The 17,073-nt window shown below is 53.4% G+C and overlaps 4 protein-coding genes across 4 annotated transcripts; all 4 read right to left on the reverse strand.

The window, feature by feature from the left end:
* Positions 1–2,368: 2,368 nt before the first annotated feature.
* Positions 2,369–6,017, reverse strand: J4E83_003328 (uncharacterized protein; the record flags this gene model as incomplete). Its single annotated transcript, XM_049330265.1, has 3 exons — positions 2,369–2,667; positions 2,719–5,723; positions 5,800–6,017. 3 exons carry the CDS (start codon positions 6,015–6,017, stop codon positions 2,369–2,371), a joined length of 3,522 nt encoding a protein of 1,173 aa, XP_049190761.1.
* A 1,345-nt stretch (positions 6,018–7,362) lies between these two features.
* J4E83_003329 (uncharacterized protein) lies at positions 7,363–8,916 on the reverse strand (the record flags this gene model as incomplete). The annotated part of the gene is made up of 1 exon (XM_049330266.1): positions 7,363–8,916. The coding sequence occupies one exon, from the start codon at positions 8,914–8,916 to the stop codon at positions 7,363–7,365; it is 1,554 nt and encodes a 517-aa protein (XP_049190762.1).
* A 933-nt stretch (positions 8,917–9,849) lies between these two features.
* TEF1 (translation elongation factor EF-1 alpha) lies at positions 9,850–11,671 on the reverse strand (the record flags this gene model as incomplete). The annotated part of the gene is made up of 5 exons (XM_049330267.1): positions 9,850–10,971; positions 11,026–11,145; positions 11,370–11,425; positions 11,482–11,552; positions 11,667–11,671. The coding sequence occupies 5 exons, from the start codon at positions 11,669–11,671 to the stop codon at positions 9,850–9,852; spliced, it is 1,374 nt and encodes a 457-aa protein (XP_049190763.1).
* A 3,117-nt stretch (positions 11,672–14,788) lies between these two features.
* J4E83_003331 (uncharacterized protein) lies at positions 14,789–16,174 on the reverse strand (the record flags this gene model as incomplete). Its single annotated transcript, XM_049330268.1, has 2 exons — positions 14,789–15,531; positions 15,580–16,174. 2 exons carry the CDS (start codon positions 16,172–16,174, stop codon positions 14,789–14,791), a joined length of 1,338 nt encoding a protein of 445 aa, XP_049190764.1.
* Between the last annotated feature and the right edge of the window lie 899 nt (positions 16,175–17,073).

Here is a 17,073-nt window from a genome sequence, read left to right on the forward strand (position 1 = left end):
CTCCAGAGATCGCGGACATTATCATCCAGTTTTGCTTTATGGAAGTTTTTTGACGTGCTGACGCAGATGATCTGGTCGCAAAAACGTTCTTTCACTTTCACCCTTGGCCATGCACTCAGCTATGCGGTGGCATTCGGCAAAGTGCTTGTCGCTGGGGTTCGCTGCCATGCAGAATACACAAGACGTAGACGCATCCGATCGAGAAGAAGTTGTGATGCTAGGGCCAGTGTGCAAGCATGTCCACTTTCGTTTCGGTCGATGCTGGGTCTCCTCATGGCGGCGCCAAGATTTGCGCGCGATGTGTTGGTAGCAAAAGGTGCACTGCCACGTCTGTGATTCGCTATCGACATCATCGGCAGATGGAAGTCGTGATTTGAATGGAAAAGATTGCTCTTTGGAGACTGAAGTAGGTACGTTGACAGACTGGCCGTAATTCTTCTTCTTGCCTCGCCTAGATGTAGTTGTGTTCGTATGGCTGGAGTCGTCACCTGTGTAATGAGACGTGACCGAATACCGACGATCGGATGGTGCCTCGAAGCCTGATGAGGTGTCTCGGTTCGACAGCGCTGTGGATATCACGCTAGAAAGTCGAGTATTCCGAGCTCCTTCATCTTCCGAGGCCGGGTTAGACGATTTCGCATCGAGGACCCTTCTTCGCGCTCGCGCATTAGTAAACCAGGTGTTAACCTGCTTCTCAGTGATACCACATTTCTCGGCTAGTGAACGCTTGGTCTCGTTGTCTGGATACGGATTGTTTCGATGTTCTCTCAACCATCCTTGCAGACATCGCGTCGCATGTGACTCGAGCTTGGTGGGTGGCCGTCGGGCGCAAGAACGTTTGACTCTTGATGGCTGGTCTAATGGAGGTGGACAGAACAAGCCCATGTTTGGGGTGCACGAAGTACAGTTGACGGGCTGGCCTGGGTGAATGAGTGTCGAGATCTCGCACGCAGTACATCGCCCGGTACTCTTGGGTTGGGAGAAGTCTTCCGACGAAGTCACCTTCAAAACGTCATGTCGAGGTGCCGCAGTCTTCGTCTTTGGTGGTTCAGCAGTACCTAGTACAGCATCAAGCGTCTCGAATCCTTCACTCGTGCAGTCGTCGCATCTAATGTTCCCGTCGGGGTTGATGATGTTCCAAAGCTGACATCGGAGGCAATCGATACCATCACTCTGCGTCGGTACCAACGATTCGTTACTAATGCGAACTTTCGCCGTGAACACGTCGACTCCCGTAGCAAGAGGCTCAGTCGAGTTGGTGATTGCTCTCGCGCGAATTTCGTCTCCCAGTTTAAGGGTCACAGGTCCGCCAAGATTTGACTGATTGGACTGGTTGGGGGACGTAGGCAACGTTCCATAGATCGTGGAGCTTCCGGCCTGGTCAATCTGCTCAGCGTCAATAATTGCGCAACATACAACATTGCGCACGATTGTACCTGGAACCCCTCATCATCTTCCAAGGTGCCTGATCCGTACCCCGAATCAAAAGACCATATACTAGCGGCCTTACTCTTAGGCGGTTGGGATAACATCGTGTTGAAGCGCTACACTAATGTTAGGGTGCGTCAAACCAACGTCTAGACGCCAAGTATCTATCGCAATACCGTCAATGGGACATGGGAAGTGGACCGCGGGTAGAAATAACTAGACACGTTCCGCGACGACGCGCGAGGACAACCACTCGATCTATTCTGAGATACAGGGTGTTCGTGGCTTGGGCTGGACGCCTAACGTGTGGCACGACTGTGGCGTTGCTTTGCTATTGGCTCGAAGCCTGTCGTTGTCGGGACAGGGAGGATAGGTACCTCAGCCTCGCCTGGGGCTGAGTACATCGAGGGTTGTACTGTTTGCTTGCCACGCTATACTGAGCGTGGCGCTGACCTGGACTGGCGGTGCGCATCAGGAAGCATCCAGACAGGCGGTATGCACTATGTGTGACCAGTATGACGGGGCAATGGACTTCTGTTTGCGCGAGTGCATTTAGTGTCATGAATGAGCACCGTTCGAGGTTGTGGTGAGGAGTCGCCCGTCGCGGATACCAGACGTCATCACGGGGAAGGAACCAGCCTCCCGCACATCGGCGCCCGGGAGCTATCGCGTCACCGTGTTCCCAGACAGAACAACCCCGTCAAACAATAATATGCGAAAACAAAGATATTGGGTATTCATTTTTTCCATCTCTCGCCCTACCAACAATGCCGTAATGCTATGGCGCAATTTTGCGAACAATGTGTGTAACTCGAAGTAGAAGGAGAAGCGCTCTATAGCAGTGCGCCTGACCTTATCCATCCCATAACCATTCCTAGTCCAGCCGCATGCAAAAGATCGTAAAGTCGTTCCATATATTCGTTCCCATGTGTTTTGGCCCTCAAGCGGCTTCTCCAACCACCCCACTGCCAGCACCAGCGCCCTTGCACCAAGGGTGCTCGAGCACCATGCTGATGGTAATCCTTTTCTCCACATTTCGATCTAGCATCAGTCGCACAAGATCGATGCTCTCTTCCGACATGACCCACGGTACGCGGAGATCATGATCCATGATCTCATCGATGGAATAGAAGGGGTTTTCTTTGTATATGATGGTGTAAAGGAGAATGCCAAGGGCCCAGACGTCTTGTTCTTTGCCGCGGTAGGCTTTTCCAGCTAAGACTTCCGGGGCAGCGTAGTCTGATGAGCGTTAGTATGACCATAAGGATTCGAGAGTGACGGGGAACATACCAATTGTGCCTACAAAGACGTCAAAGGGTCCGCTTTTGATGTACGCTGCGCTTCCAAAGTCGATGAGCTTGATGTTGCCTTCACCGTCAAGGACGACGTTCTCATCCTTGATGTCTCGATGCACGACCTTCGCTTTAGTGTGCAGATGATGTACCGCTTCTGCGACCTGAACAAAGATCTTACGACATTCTTTTTCTTCCATATTGACACGTAGCTCAATGTAGTCGAAGAGATCCATGCCCGGTAGACCGTGCGGTATCATCTCGATGTAGTAGTTGATGTCATCCTCGAAGAAATCGGCCATTTCCACAATGTTAGGGTGTTTGAAGCCGTCGCGGCGGAGATAGTCCAGGACGTGAATCTCGAGCGGCACAGTTCCAAGCCTTCGGTCTCGTGTCCACGTGTCGACTAAGATACGCCGCTTCGTAACATACTTGATCACAACCTTCTTGTTGCTGTTCTTCTTGTATCGACATAGCTTGACTTGCCCATAGGCGCCTTGGCCCATATCCTCCAACACTACAAAATCGTTGATAGTCTTCTTCTGGGATGGCTCATCCTGTGCAGGTGCTGGCGGCGGTGCCATGGCTCCTTTCTGAGATTGTTGCGGAGTATTAGGCCGCATGGCTTCTTGAATCTGCTGTGTGAGGAGTGAAACTGTAGGCGGTGTTCCTTGCGATTGATGTGATTCGGGTTCTTGTGGCACGGAGAAACTGGACTGGCCTGGCTCTGGTTGGCGGGGTGAGGGTGGCCGTGACATAAGGGGAGTCACTGGACCGATACCGTGGTTCGCAGCGTGCAGTTGCCTGGAGTATGTTATCCACAAAGCGTAGACCAGCTCTGGACCCTTGTTTGGTTTCGATGACCCATCTTCCTCTTCAATGACATTCTCATCAAATCGGGGCGACTTTTCGCTCTTCACAACTCGCATTTGCACGTCAACCATTATTTCTGATCCGTCGCGATGTAAGGCTGGCAGACCACTTGGTCGCAGGAAGATGGCTGCGGCATCTGCACTACCTTCGCGCATTGCGAGCAGGGCTCGTGCGCGACGAAAGCTGTGTTCGGGAATAACGATCCCGTCAACCAGCTCTATCTTGTCCTCGTCTGTCATGACGTGCAGAATTCTGTCGAACGCGGGTATGAGCTTGCTGACGTGGATACCTTCAGGTCGCGGCTGCCCAAACAGAGCCGCGGAGAACACGGAATTGGAACTCGTAATTTTGAGGTCGTCGGACGATAGGACAATGATGCCGGCGATGTGAGGGAAGCTAGATATGCGGAAGGTAGGTTCGCCAGGCAAGGCTTCCACAGTCACGGGTATATTGATGCTGTTCGACGTGCGAGCTGTGTAGCTGCGGAACTCGTCAATGGAGTCGTAGTCTAGTACTCCAGTGTTTGTTCCTCGGAGTCGTGGTATACCTGGTATGAGACGCTTGAGATCCATGCCCCTCCGTAACCGATCGCTCCCGAAGACAGCTTCCGTTGCGCCCCAGCCCTTGGATACGCAGCCTGTTTCGTCGACCGTGATGTACACGACGTCTTCGGCGATCTCTTCAAGCACCCATATGAGACTGCCCCGCTTCTCTTTGACCCACAAGCTGGCAGACCCGGTCGAGCCGTCGCGTTTCTGTATCGGAATAACGTCTCCACAGAGTAGGACGCCCCTTGAGCCCTTGTGTTCGTGGTTCAGCTTGCCGGTCTTCTTCGCGTTGTAGTAGGAGGATCCACTGCCGTCGTCCGTTTGTGCTTTCCTCGCGGCTGTCACTCGTGATGGAGCCTTGCTCAGTAACCGCGCTGTGACACCGCTGCCGACCTTCAGATTGTTGTTGGCAGCCGATACTCCAGACGGCGCGTTCTTCGAGCCACTTTCAGGATCCTTCAGCTTGCTCTCGAGCCATTTCCTGCGGTCCTCACGCACGACCTCGAGGATGCCCAGCTTACGGACCTCCGCCCTTGTTACTCCAAATACCAAGCATGCCAAGTCGTTTGCGGATGTGATAGTCCACGGTGTGTCTGTCTCGGTAGTAAAGATGGCCTGTGCTGCTGGAGCGTGTCGGCTCCCGTGTCCATGCGGCGCTGACCCCGCAGAGTGAGGCCCTGGTGCATTGCTGAAACTCGGTGGCAGAGTCGGTATGCTCGCGGGAGAAACGAGGTCCCCGATCTTCTCCTGATCTCCAACTCGGTATGGCTGTGCCAAGGCATCGTGAAGCTGACTTTGTATCGTAAGAGGCGCGACGTCGGTGAGGGTACGTTTCAGTGCGGCTCGTTGGGGTCGTGCAGGCTGCGAGGAGGGTGGAGGTGGAGAGGCGGCCGTTACGCGTGTGCTCGACGCGTCGGAGGTCAAATCGGTACTCGATGAGCTTCGTCCCTCTCGAGAGTCTGACGTGCTGCTGTTGTCGGCTACGTCGATTGTAGTCGCCCTGTGTACTGGGGGTCTCGCTGCTTCGAGCATGCTCTCTGGGCTGGCTGATCGATCGACTGTGAATCCCTTCTCGAATGGGTTCTCGCCAGACATGTCGGCGGGTCCTGTCACTGGGCCCAAAGCGCCCAGCCCATGGGCTCCTGTGCCGTCCTGACCTATGAGGTTTGCCCGGGTCAGGAGCTCCATCATGCTCTGCACTTCTTGATCGCCGCTGAGTTTGGCCTGAGCGTTGGCTATGCCAGGGTTGGTCGCAGCCCAGCCGAGCCTGTCTCGCATGAACTCAATGGAGCGCTTCAAAACATTCTGGCGGTTGTGTATAAACTCTTCGGATTGGGTCGCGAACGAGAACGAGTGCAGGGACTCGGAGGGGAAACGAGTGAGGTCCTCGCCAAAGGCGAAGGTCGGTGACGCGGGCGCTGTGGGCGTAGACTCTGAGGGGTGCCTCGACACTGGCGGAGTAGCGATGTTCAACGAAGCGGCTCGCTGGGTCGTCTGCAGCTGTCGTGGGCCTGGCTGTTGGCGAATGCGACGCAGGCCTGAAGAGCCTAGGCCGTGTTCATGCTCAGACACAATGGGCGACCTGGAGCATGTGTCAGCCGTTAGCCACGAAGCGGAGGAAGCTCCTGCCTGCCCAGCCTCTCGCACGTTGCACTCACCTGGCCATGCGGTCCAGCTGCCCTGCATCGATGCTCAGGCGCTTGGCCGTGTCGATGGGTGGCGGCGGCCCCGTCCGCCAGCTCAGCAGGCTGGATGTGCTTTTCGTCTTGACCAGCGGGGCATATTCGGAGAGGTGCTGCGACTGTGCGAACGAGTCGAAGGGTGCTTCTTCTGGTAGAGAGCCTGGCGGGGTGAGGGCGTCAGCAAGCAGATCCATGCAGAAGAGCAGGAGGTGGTCCAGGTGGCAGGCAAGGCGGGTGTCTATTATCTACTGCAGCAGCCCGGTGCCGTTCCTCTCGCAGTCCACGGGTGCATTGAGCGGTGAAGCTTACAAAGCGGGCCATCTCTCGCCGGTGGCAGAGGCAGACGCCGTGGAGGCAGTCGCGGGCATCACGACTCGGGGCAGAGGGTCACTTGACGTACCATGATCATTTGGCCTGCTCATTCCCTGAGGCGTACGAGCGCCTGTTCCCAGGCCTGGGCACAAGTCTCGGCTCGGTAAGACTACGCGCAGCGAATGACGACGAGAGGGCCAGTCTTGGTCTACAGGCACACAAGTCAATGTGTACTGACCCGGTGTCGCGTTGGGGGCGGCGGCGGTATCGCTTCTGGGGTACGGGTGCAAGATGCGCGGGCGGGCGGTGGTGCAAAGGCTTTGGCGGGGAATGCAGGGCTGATGGGGGCTTGGGTCGGATATCACCTGCGACGCAAGCGGCTGTTCAGTAAGAAATGCGACGCGTGGAGCGGACTAGAGTCAAGGGTGATCAGTGGGCGTGTACAGTGAATGGCATGTAGTTACGTCGCCCGCACTATGGATGCGACTTGAGACGGCAACGGCGTTATTTGCATTGCGCCTACGCTGGCCCCGCGAAGTGCACAGACGATGCACCCGCCCTCGACGCTACCAGAGATCTGATCTACCATAGACCGGGGCGGGACACCATCATCATACTCCACGCCTGCCTCACCGCACGCTAGACGTCAAGGTTGCACAAGACTCCAAATCTGCTTTGCCCAGCTGAAACCTAGTCTCTACCATGCTTGCCATGTACAATGCTTCTTGCGGCGCATCCCACTTGTCCCACAAGCTTCCCCAGCCGGGCCTGTCACCATCCGTCCGACAAGCCTCCGCTAGCCTTCCTTCTGACATGTGCTGCTCTGCCGCCTCTTCCATTACTTTGCGCAAAGAGCAAACGTTCCGTCAATCTAGCCGACGTTCATGTCGTCATAGCATGCCCTGAACAACACAATATACACTACCGGCACCTAGCAACAATATGCACACTGAATGTGGAAAGTAACAGATGTCACTTGTTCAATGGAGGCCTCTGAATTCTCTGCTCATCATGCAGAAAGTCGTGCAGGTTGCGTCCACCGTGATTAGCTCCGCATACCCCGGAGGACACCATTGGCTGAACACTTATCCTGTGCATGCCGTGTGCTGTACCCATGCATTCACCCTCGATATCCGGGGACTTCAGGTCATCAATGATGTCGAAGTGTGTCTTTATGCTGGTTCCAGAAGTTCCTACAGCCTAGTCTATAGTCAGCAATCGTCTCCATCACGGCCATTTCATAGACACACCTCTGTGCATGTTGACCTGGTCAATCCACCACTCGCCAAAGCTATCGTCCGTGGCCATATCCGCTGCAGTCACTCTTTCCTCTCGTTTCAGTCCACACAGCATGCAGGGCTGCCGTGCGGGAATACCACCCTCGGACTGCTTGAGTGTTTTCACCGGCATCGTCTCTTGTAAATCTGGTCCACGGTCTAGAGTGCCCGCCTTGATTTGATTTGCGCCAGATACGACATGCCGTAGTCTCCCAACCTGCTCTTTCCAGCTTCTGACCACGTCGGAAACCTCTCGCTCTTCCTTCATGTTCTCGCCCTTGTCAATGCCCGTCAACTTCATCCCCGAAGTTGCTCGAGATGACGCTGGGCCGATTCGCATGCCTTGTGACAAATGCTGGTCTCGCTTCCAGCGCAATTTCCTTCCTGCTATGATGTGCGCTGCAACATTCCCGAGGATGAGATAGCCCTGGAGGTAGGCAATTGTCGCGGGCTCAGCCAGTAGCTTGTTCCTCATCGGCAACGGTTGCGCTGCCATGGGCTTAAATAGCTTCTCCTGTGCTTCGGCGAACAGAGACGGAAAAAGTGACAGTAACACGCCAGGTGGGGGCACGTTTGTAGGAGGTAGTTCGCCGGCCTGTGGATCTATTGTTGTAGGGGAAAGTATCGGAGCTGGCGTGACATTCATTTTGGCATTGCTAGTCGACTTCACGGCTTCGGGTTTGCTCGGTGCTTTACTAGGAATGGACGCCTCCCAGTCGTCAAATTCATCCCACCCGTCATCTTCTTGAGTCACTGCAGGTGGCGGCACGGGTTGCTTTGGTTTGGCCACAGCACCAAAGCCTGTGCCAGGTTTCTTACTTGTCGTTGCTTGAAGCTTTGAACCCCGACGTGCGTTAGCAGTATCTCTACTAGTCGTGCTGGGTGGTTGAGCCTGTGTTATGCTCATATCGCCCAGTAGGTCTACAATCGCCGAAGGCGATGCCACGGGTGCCGTAGACTGTGTCTTGGTCTCCTGTTCGCCTTCGAAATCGCCAAAATCGTCATCATCATCCAGATCATCCTCCGCGTCGAACAAAACGCTTGGGTCGGCTGATTTCTTGGCCTTCACAACGGGCGCTCGATTCCATGTCTGCTCTAGCGGCTGCGAAGATAATTGCGATGCGAATGCAAAGGGATCGTGGGTTTCTGAGGTGATGTTCCATGCATTTGATTGCGGTTGGGCGGCCGGAGGTGGTGCGAATGCGAACGGATCTTGTTTGGCGGCAGGAGCGGGCTCGAGAGATGAGCCGCCCTCAAAATCGCCCCAGTCGTCATTGTCTTCGACAGTAGATGTTTGTTCGTAGGTCGATCCATAATTCTGAGTGTTGCTCGTTGAAGGGGGTTGCTGCGACGGTGTTGCTAAAGTCGGAGCGTTGTTCAGGCCGCTGAAGAAGTTGAAGTCCGATGCAGCAGGTGCACTTGTTATGGCGTTGGGTGCAGGCTGCGATTGCTGTTGAGTAGGAGGGGGGTCTGCTCCGAACTCCGCAAAAAGATCTGCCGACATTGTTCCTCCAGAGGGATTGTAATGTGAGAGCGTAGAGCGATGGTGACTTGCATGCGGTTAGTAACCTAGGAAGTGATGGCCAGCGCTAAATCCAAAACAGTGGGTCGTTCCTTGAAGCCGTCAACCAGCCACGATACTTGCGAGCTTCTTTTCCTATGATGCATGAAGGCATATAATATGCGACGGATAATTTTAGTGGTGCAAACACGGTCGAAGTATACGCATGTATGCCTGCTTCTGGTGTCTATCATGCATGTGTCGGCTCAAGCACCAGCGCGGCTATGTCTTTCCATGAGGAAAATCTGGACTGGTTTGCAGACTACATCAACATGAAAACATGCAAAGTAGATGATCCAACGTCAATGTAGGCTCCAGGGTGTTCAGGCTTCTAAGGTTTCGTTGAATGCGATGCTCCTTCTAGGGCCAGGATGACGAACACACGGTTAACAAAGCTCACCACAATCCGCGGCGAAACCTGCCTTGGTCCTTGGAGTACTACGGGTGACTACGATGCGTGCTGCATACATGCTATTATATTTGAATAACTAGACAGTCTCTAAGTTGATGTAGGCGTCTAGCTGAATAATAATTTTGTAGAAGCCGACACAAGTTGTAGCCACCCCAGGTGGGAATCCAAACGAAGATGGATGACGCGGTTGCACCATCATGCGAGGGAAGCAGGACAGCCAAGGGAGGGGTAAGTCAAGACACCATCAAGTCACTCACGTATGCAGAAGAAGTGTTATTATTCATATCCCACCCATGTTTTCATTCAGATCATTATGGAAACTATGGAAGGACGACGCCAGGACCCCAGACCGTTATGCATGACACGTTTCAAAAGTCATCACAGCTTTTCCGAAGCAACCACATCCCCAGAACCAGGTATCTAGAGACGAAAGAAGAGAAACAAGCAACCCAAGAAGAGAGCGCTTATTTCTTGGAAGCCTTCTGGGCGGCCTTGGTGACCTTTCCAGCCTTGTCGGCCTTGGCGACGGACTTGATGACACCGACGGCAACGGTCTGACGCATGTCACGGACAGCGAAACGACCGAGGGGAGGGTAGTCAGTGAAAGCCTCAACGCACATGGGCTTGGAGGGAACCATCTTGACGATGGCGGCGTCACCGGACTTGATGAACTTGGGAGAGTTCTCAACAGACTTTCCGGTACGGCGGTCGATCTTCTCGAGGAGCTCAGAGAACTTGCAAGCAATGTGGGCGGTGTGGCAGTCGAGGACTGGTGCGTAACCGGCACCGACCTGACCAGGGTGGTTGAGGACGATGACCTGGGCGTTGAAGGACTCGGCACCCTTGGGGGGGTCGTTCTTGGAGTCACCGGCAACGTTGCCACGACGGATCTCCTTGACGGAGACGTTCTTGACGTTGAAGCCGACGTTGTCACCGGGGACACCCTCGACGAGCTGCTCGTGGTGCATCTCGACGGACTTGACCTCAGTGGTGACACCAGCGGGGGCGAAGGTGACGACCATACCGGCCTTGATGATACCGGTCTCGACACGACCGACGGGCACCGTGCCAATACCACCAATCTTGTAGACATCCTGGAGGGGAAGACGGAGGGGCTTGTCGGTGGGACGGCTGGGAGGGTCGATGGCGTCAATGGCCTCGAGGAGGGTCTTACCAGTGGCCTTGGCCTTGGTCTCCTTCTCCCAACCCTTGTACCAGGGGCAGTTGGAGGAAGCCTCAATCATGTTGTCACCGTTGAAGCCGGAGATGGGGACGAAGGGAACGTGCTTGGGGTTGTAGCCGACCTTCTTGATGAAGTTGGAGGTCTCCTTGATGATCTCCTGGTAACGCTCCTCGGACCACTTGGTGGTGTCCATCTTGTTGATGGCGACGATGAGCTGCTTGACACCGAGAGTGTAGGCGAGGAGGGCGTGCTCACGAGTCTGGCCATCCTTGGAGATACCAGCCTCGAACTCACCAGTACCGGCGGCAATGATGAGAATAGCGCAGTCGGCCTGGGAGGTACCAGTGATCATGTTCTTGATGAAATCACGGTGACCGGGGGCGTCGATTACAGTGACGTAGTACTTGAATTAATAAGTCAGTGAACGTCACAAGCATCTTGTAGGGCCGAAGCTTACCTTGGGAGTCTCGAACTTCCAGAGAGCGATATCGATGGTGATACCACGCTCACGCTCGGCCTTCAATTTGTCGAGGACCCATGCGTACTTGAAGGAACCCTTACCGAGTTCGGCGGCTTCCTGTGAGGCTTGTTAGCAGACTGAAGCCGAATTAGGGAAATTGGATGTGCGTCATGGTGTTGGGGTTCGCGAAAGCCGCATGCGGACTAGCACTAGCGCGTAAAAGTTCGCACAACCCCACCACCCAAAAATGCCCCTCATCGCGATAAGCCGGAAATGGCTGAGCGCTCAAAGGTGCACTGGACGGTCGCGGATGTCCATGTGAAAGGAGAGTGATGCCGTACCTTCTCGAACTTCTCGATAGTACGCTTGTCGATACCACCGCACTTGTAGATCAAGTCTGTATCCCATTGTAAGTTGTGTGACCCCGCAGGCGTTCGGAGAGGGAGGGCTTACGGCCGGTGGTGGTGGACTTTCCGGAGTCGACGTGGCCGATAACGACCACGTTAATGTGCATCTTCTCCTTACTGCAGACATTGTTAGTGAGCTGTACTGAGGATGGAGGTGGCGGCCAAGGCTGCTGGAGTGGGCGATGTAAAGGCTCCAGCGACTTGGGGCAGAAGGCGGGGGAGATGACTTACCCCATGTTGGCGGTGTTGTGTAGTTTGCTTTGGTGGTGGTGAGGGGAAGTTGTTTGATACTCAGATTTACAGCGCGCGGTGTAAGGTATGAGTTGGACGAAGAAGAAAAAGTGAGCGATGGAGGGGCTGGGTGTTGCTAATATACTTGGAGGGCTGAGTGGGTCCGTGCTAGTTTTAGGCGCTAGCCCCCCGTTGGGCTACGAAAACTCCTTCACTTGCAACGAATTCGACTGTGAAAGAGGCAAAACGGGTCGTCTTCATTGGCCCACATGCCATGGAGCCCTTCCAACCGCCCTGACCGCCTACTGTGAGCTCGCCACAGCCGCAGTTGCCTCACGCGAGTATTTTGGTGCATCGTCATTGCTGTCCATCAGCCCTTTTCGTACCAGTTGACCCGCGTCACCTACGCGCTACAGCTTTTGCTTTTGCACAAGGCTCGATTTTTACCTTCATTCTCGATTCACTTTACCTGGAATAATAATCCAGTATGCAGCCTTTGCGCTGAAACCACCTCGGTGTCACTTTTGCCGCACTGCAAAACTTTTGGCGGGGTACTGAGATTGCCATCATACCGTGTACCCAGCCCCACTACAAGCGGAGTCTATTGTGGCCTTGTCGATGGTACCGCCCAGATCCTGCACACCACCGTGTTCAATTTCCTTTCTCCGCTGCTAGCCACTCCCTCTATTGCTTTTACCGCTACCTTGGGCATTGATGCTTATGGAGCCAGAACAATGGGTCTGGTTTGACTCACACGCGCTATCGCAGACGCCCAGTATCAGAGGACCCAACTATCGTGGAACCGTCCTTTGAGCTGTTCAACGCCGCCCCTTGCCGGACGTACCGCAGTTGGAAATTCCACTGCCCCTTACATCACTCAGTGGTCTTGCTCAAAGGAACCCCGCTACGAAGGGATCTATCGGCATCCAGACATGGCACAGGCGTTTCAGTCTGAATCCGAGGAATGGTAGACTTCGAACGCCTCACCGACAATCTTGGTCCCCAAAGACCTAACGTTCAGTTTGTTTTCACAGGCCACCTTACCCAAGGAGCGAGAAAATCTGAACACCCTGGAGCCTACGTTGATGTTGGGTCACCTACTTTGCAAAGTTTTATCTCGATGTAGGCTGCAGACCTATTCAGATTTTTCCTTCTATGAAGCGATGCCATGTGTATTATCAGAAGCTGGACATACGAAGTAGGATCTGGCCGTCGCCGTTTTCGATACATTCGCCTCTTTGGGCTGTTCTCTTCCAAGCCAGCAACAGGATCTTGTATGATATAAAACGCAACTGATGACGACTGATACCCAGGCTTCGAAGCTGTCGAGCGGCTGACGCTGCGTCGTTCTCTAGGCTCCCTCTTCGACGTTCCCGATTTCGAGCCACGATCTTCCACTCCGCATCCAGAACGAACCGTGCCGGCCTACAGTACCTCCGCACCGCGATCGCGCGTACCCATATAATACAATATAAGGGGAGAAGCACTCCTTGGTCTGAATGGATGGGACACTTCGTATAAGGAAAAGGCGAATAGGCTTGAGGCCTACATTAGGATAACAATTCGCAAACAAGCGAGTGTAGCGTCATTGTAGGCTTCAGGGTGTCCAGTTTTCTCTTGATCGAGGTGAGGGGACTTTGCCTGAAATGCTATCATCGTCCACGTATAATAGGTTGGTGAAGCGCTGTGAGCATGAGTGCTGCTCATTGACGACTTCCACTGGTGATACTCAGCGAGTATCGGAGGGTTGCATCGGCACGAGGCTGGAAGATCGAAACAGCGATACAAACATCGGGCGCCCTCTGAAGTATGCCCGAGGCAAGGCCCATACACCCAAGGCTTGGACGCCACGCATATGGTGGACAGATTTCCAAGCAAGGGCACGTCTATCGGATTGTACCAATTCTCGGCAGTTCATAGGCCGGTGTATGTCTCGTGCTCCTAATTTGCATTCTCTTTGTAATCAAACTACAAAACTTACACTCTATACATATGATCGTTCTACCATCTTGTGAGGTCTGGAACCGTTCAGTCGTGTAATTACTACCCAGCGAGCTTATGATAGAGACACTCAAGCACGATCTGCATTCATCCACTACTCCATACACTAGCATCACGTTCCGCCAGCATCAATATTCGCGATCACACTGTGCTTCAAGCATCTGTAAGGATCGGTTCCGAGCCATCGCCAATGAATTGCATTGCACATCCAACATATTCGTCGTCACGCTGCTAAAGACTGCGACAGTACTGAACAGATGTCTCCAGAGCTTACCGCTCCACTGGCCACCCCCAGCCCTCATCAACACCTGTGAGTGTTAGCGGCACAATGCGGAAAACATTTTTGACGTCTCGTGCGATCTGTCGCGCCTCTTGCCCCCAGAATTCACTCTCAGCAAAGGATGTTATCAGGTCTCTAACGAGACTAGTCACCCAATAGATTAGCAGCAAAGGTCCAGGACCTACAAAGGCTCATATTCAAGCGTGCCATGCTCCGCTGTTCAGAAGGCATAAGAATGGCAAAACTTGAATCAACTACGACCACGTCAGCTACTATAACTCGCTCAAATAGCTTGACAATTAAGGTTTCCAGGAACACTCGTGCCATTCACGATGGGAGTTCTGTCTCTCATCGTTCATATATCGGACAAACAGCACCAAACGGCGGCAGCGATTGCGAAGCGGTCGTTACGAGTCTTCCAAAGAACTGTAATTGACTGGACACATTGGGCGGACTAGTTTTAAATCACATCAGAATTCTTTGGTTCATCAAAAAACTCACACCATTTAGTCAAGCATTTCGCGCAGGAGGCTAGTAATGAGGCCGAGATCAGTGTCAAAAAGGTTCGAACATGTTTAACAACCTCGACACAACTCTCTCATATGTCTTGCTTCATGGCTAAATGTAGTTGCCGCGTTTTGTTCGTGTCGCTTGCCAGTGGCTAAGTCTTGACAAAGTATATGGCACCGTAAGACATGTGGTAGAAGTTTGTGTTTCTGTACTCTCGGACTGGATGTTTTAATGACACCGCGGCAGTCGTATGTTACACAAGTTGACTACACATCTCGTTTCCAGTACCTATCTCCTCATAGCGACAGCCTGAAACTGTCCATTTCCACAATTAGTCCACCCACACGTCGTTCAAAAGCCACTGCTGTCCAGCCCATTGCTCTTTCACCACCGGCCAGATCAGATCTGGTGGCAGGACAAAGCCGCCACCTGCTTGGTCTTGAGGACTCAGCTCCATCGTCCACGAATGGTTCGCGCCATGCACAGCATAGTGGTGGTCTCTCGAGTTACCGGTTGAGAAGTAAAGGATCTGACACCCAGGACCAAACTCGTACGTGCTGTTCTTTGTGCTAGCAGCCATGATAGCATTCGCCGTACCGCCAGCAACCTCAAGCATGCGAGGAAGAGTTTCGGGCAGCGGATCGCAAGAGAAGCCATAAGGAGTGAGAATGAGCTGGCCGTACGAGTGGAAGTCGATGAACGACCGGATACCAGCGCCTGTTTGCGATAGTTGAGCTGAAAGACTGTCCATGGCTTGGTTCTCAGGCGTGTCACCTGGGGCTTCTCCGCGGTATGTTTGACCGCATGGGTCAGGTGTCGACCCACCTTCTGGCGGCTCAGCATCCCACTCGTACTTCCAATTACGGTTGCCGTCAGTACCAAGGCAGGTAGTGTTGATGTTTGGGCGTGGCTGACGATTCTTGCGCCAGAGACGGTCGTTAGTCTGCGTGTACAGGAAGCCATCGGGGTTATGGAAGGGAACCAGGTAGAAGTCGTAGTAGTCCAGGAAGGTGGTCACATTGGCATCGCCCTTCTTGTAACCGTCGATTAGTTGGTAGGCCAGGTACTCAATCACTATGGAAGTTAGCTGGAATCCACATGTGTCGCGATGCACCTTCTTACCCATAGTCGATATCCACTCTCGAGCATGGACTGTCGCATGCCAAAGGATGACTGGCTTCTCTTCTTGCTTTCCGTACCCTTTCACCTCATCTCCATAAAGGTGGAATGCCCAGATGGTCCGGTTCTCGTAGCTTTGTCCAATTGGAAACTTTTTCGAGTTCTTGGGGAATGCCTTGACTAGATCGTCCCAGTATTGGAGATGGTCGGCATACGGATGATAGGTGTCAAACCAAGAGAGATCTGGCAACTCGCCACGCTTGTGCAAACCTCTCTTGTATACCGCCTCTTTGTCCGTTAAGCGTATGTAATTGCCCAGATCAGAATTGACGAGGCGAGCCTTCAGACCGAGGGCGTTGAATGCGTCGACCTCTTCTGGTGGAATAGCAATCGACAGGGTGTCGCGAATGGGATGAGTGTGGTATTGGGAGAAGCGCTTCCCAAGGTCACGAGCCTCGTCAGCAGAAGAGGGTGTGACTGAATAGACGTGGTAGCCATCGTAGCTGGCTTTAGCACTGCGCGTCACAGAGCTGTCGCGAGACTGGAAGGGAGTCGCTGCAGCCAATTGAGCGGCGAGCAACACTTTCGTCCACTTCATGATGTACAATAGTTGACTTCAGTGCTGACAAGAAGCTTCCGCGGTCAGTCCGAAGATATTATATACACATCTATGTATGCTGTCAGAACCTTATCGTGCGATGAAGGCCAAGCAAATGATGATGCAACGGTTCGAGTTCATCTCGCAGTCTCGCACAGAGATATCGCCATGACATCCGGCGCTTGGTTCCTAACGAGTATGCGGAGTGTCGTTCAACGGCAGCCAAGAAGACGCCGAGACGTTGAGATGCCTTGGATATCACCAGCTTCCTGATCTGGTCTCGCCGCCAAGGAGTGCGACATGGTACGTATCCGCCTTCCCCTCACTCCGGGTATACTGATAAAATTACGAATCATGCTCCGTGCGGTTCTTGGTTTTGCGGGGCGATGATATGGTACAATTTGAAGAGACTGAGAGTAGACTCATGTTGTGAGTTATTAAACAAGGCTTGCGAGAAAGCTGGAAAAAGTAGAAGGACCACTTCTGAGCTTTATGACGTCGTGTCTGCTTCTACATTGATTGAGTTTGGTGTTCCATCAAATGCGCGCTAGGTACTAGCAGAGCTAAGCAAAAAGAGCCTCTGCCTACCACAACCTTTCACACAGGCAACAGGCAGGCAAATAAAAAGTTGCGCCTATGCGTGTCACGTAACGGCAAAAAAGAACGCTCTTGCGAGCTGCTGTGTGACCTAACCAGGGGTCGCTTTTCTTGGCGTTAGCGACGGTATTCGAACGTGGGCTCTGGGAGCTACTTACAACCTGGAATCTCTTGATATCAAACGAATCGTAGTCAAGCGCCTTGCCATTGGGCCATTAGGCCAGTTGTACTGTTGATGGAGAGCCAGCGAAATCTATCGTATATATACTAATGACAATAAACAGACCTTGCGACGAGCGCTA

This window comes from Alternaria metachromatica, assembly GCF_023757995.1.
Source record: "Alternaria metachromatica strain BMP 0045 chromosome Unknown scaffold_5, whole genome shotgun sequence".
Classification (NCBI taxonomy): Eukaryota; Fungi; Ascomycota; class Dothideomycetes; order Pleosporales; family Pleosporaceae; genus Alternaria; species Alternaria metachromatica.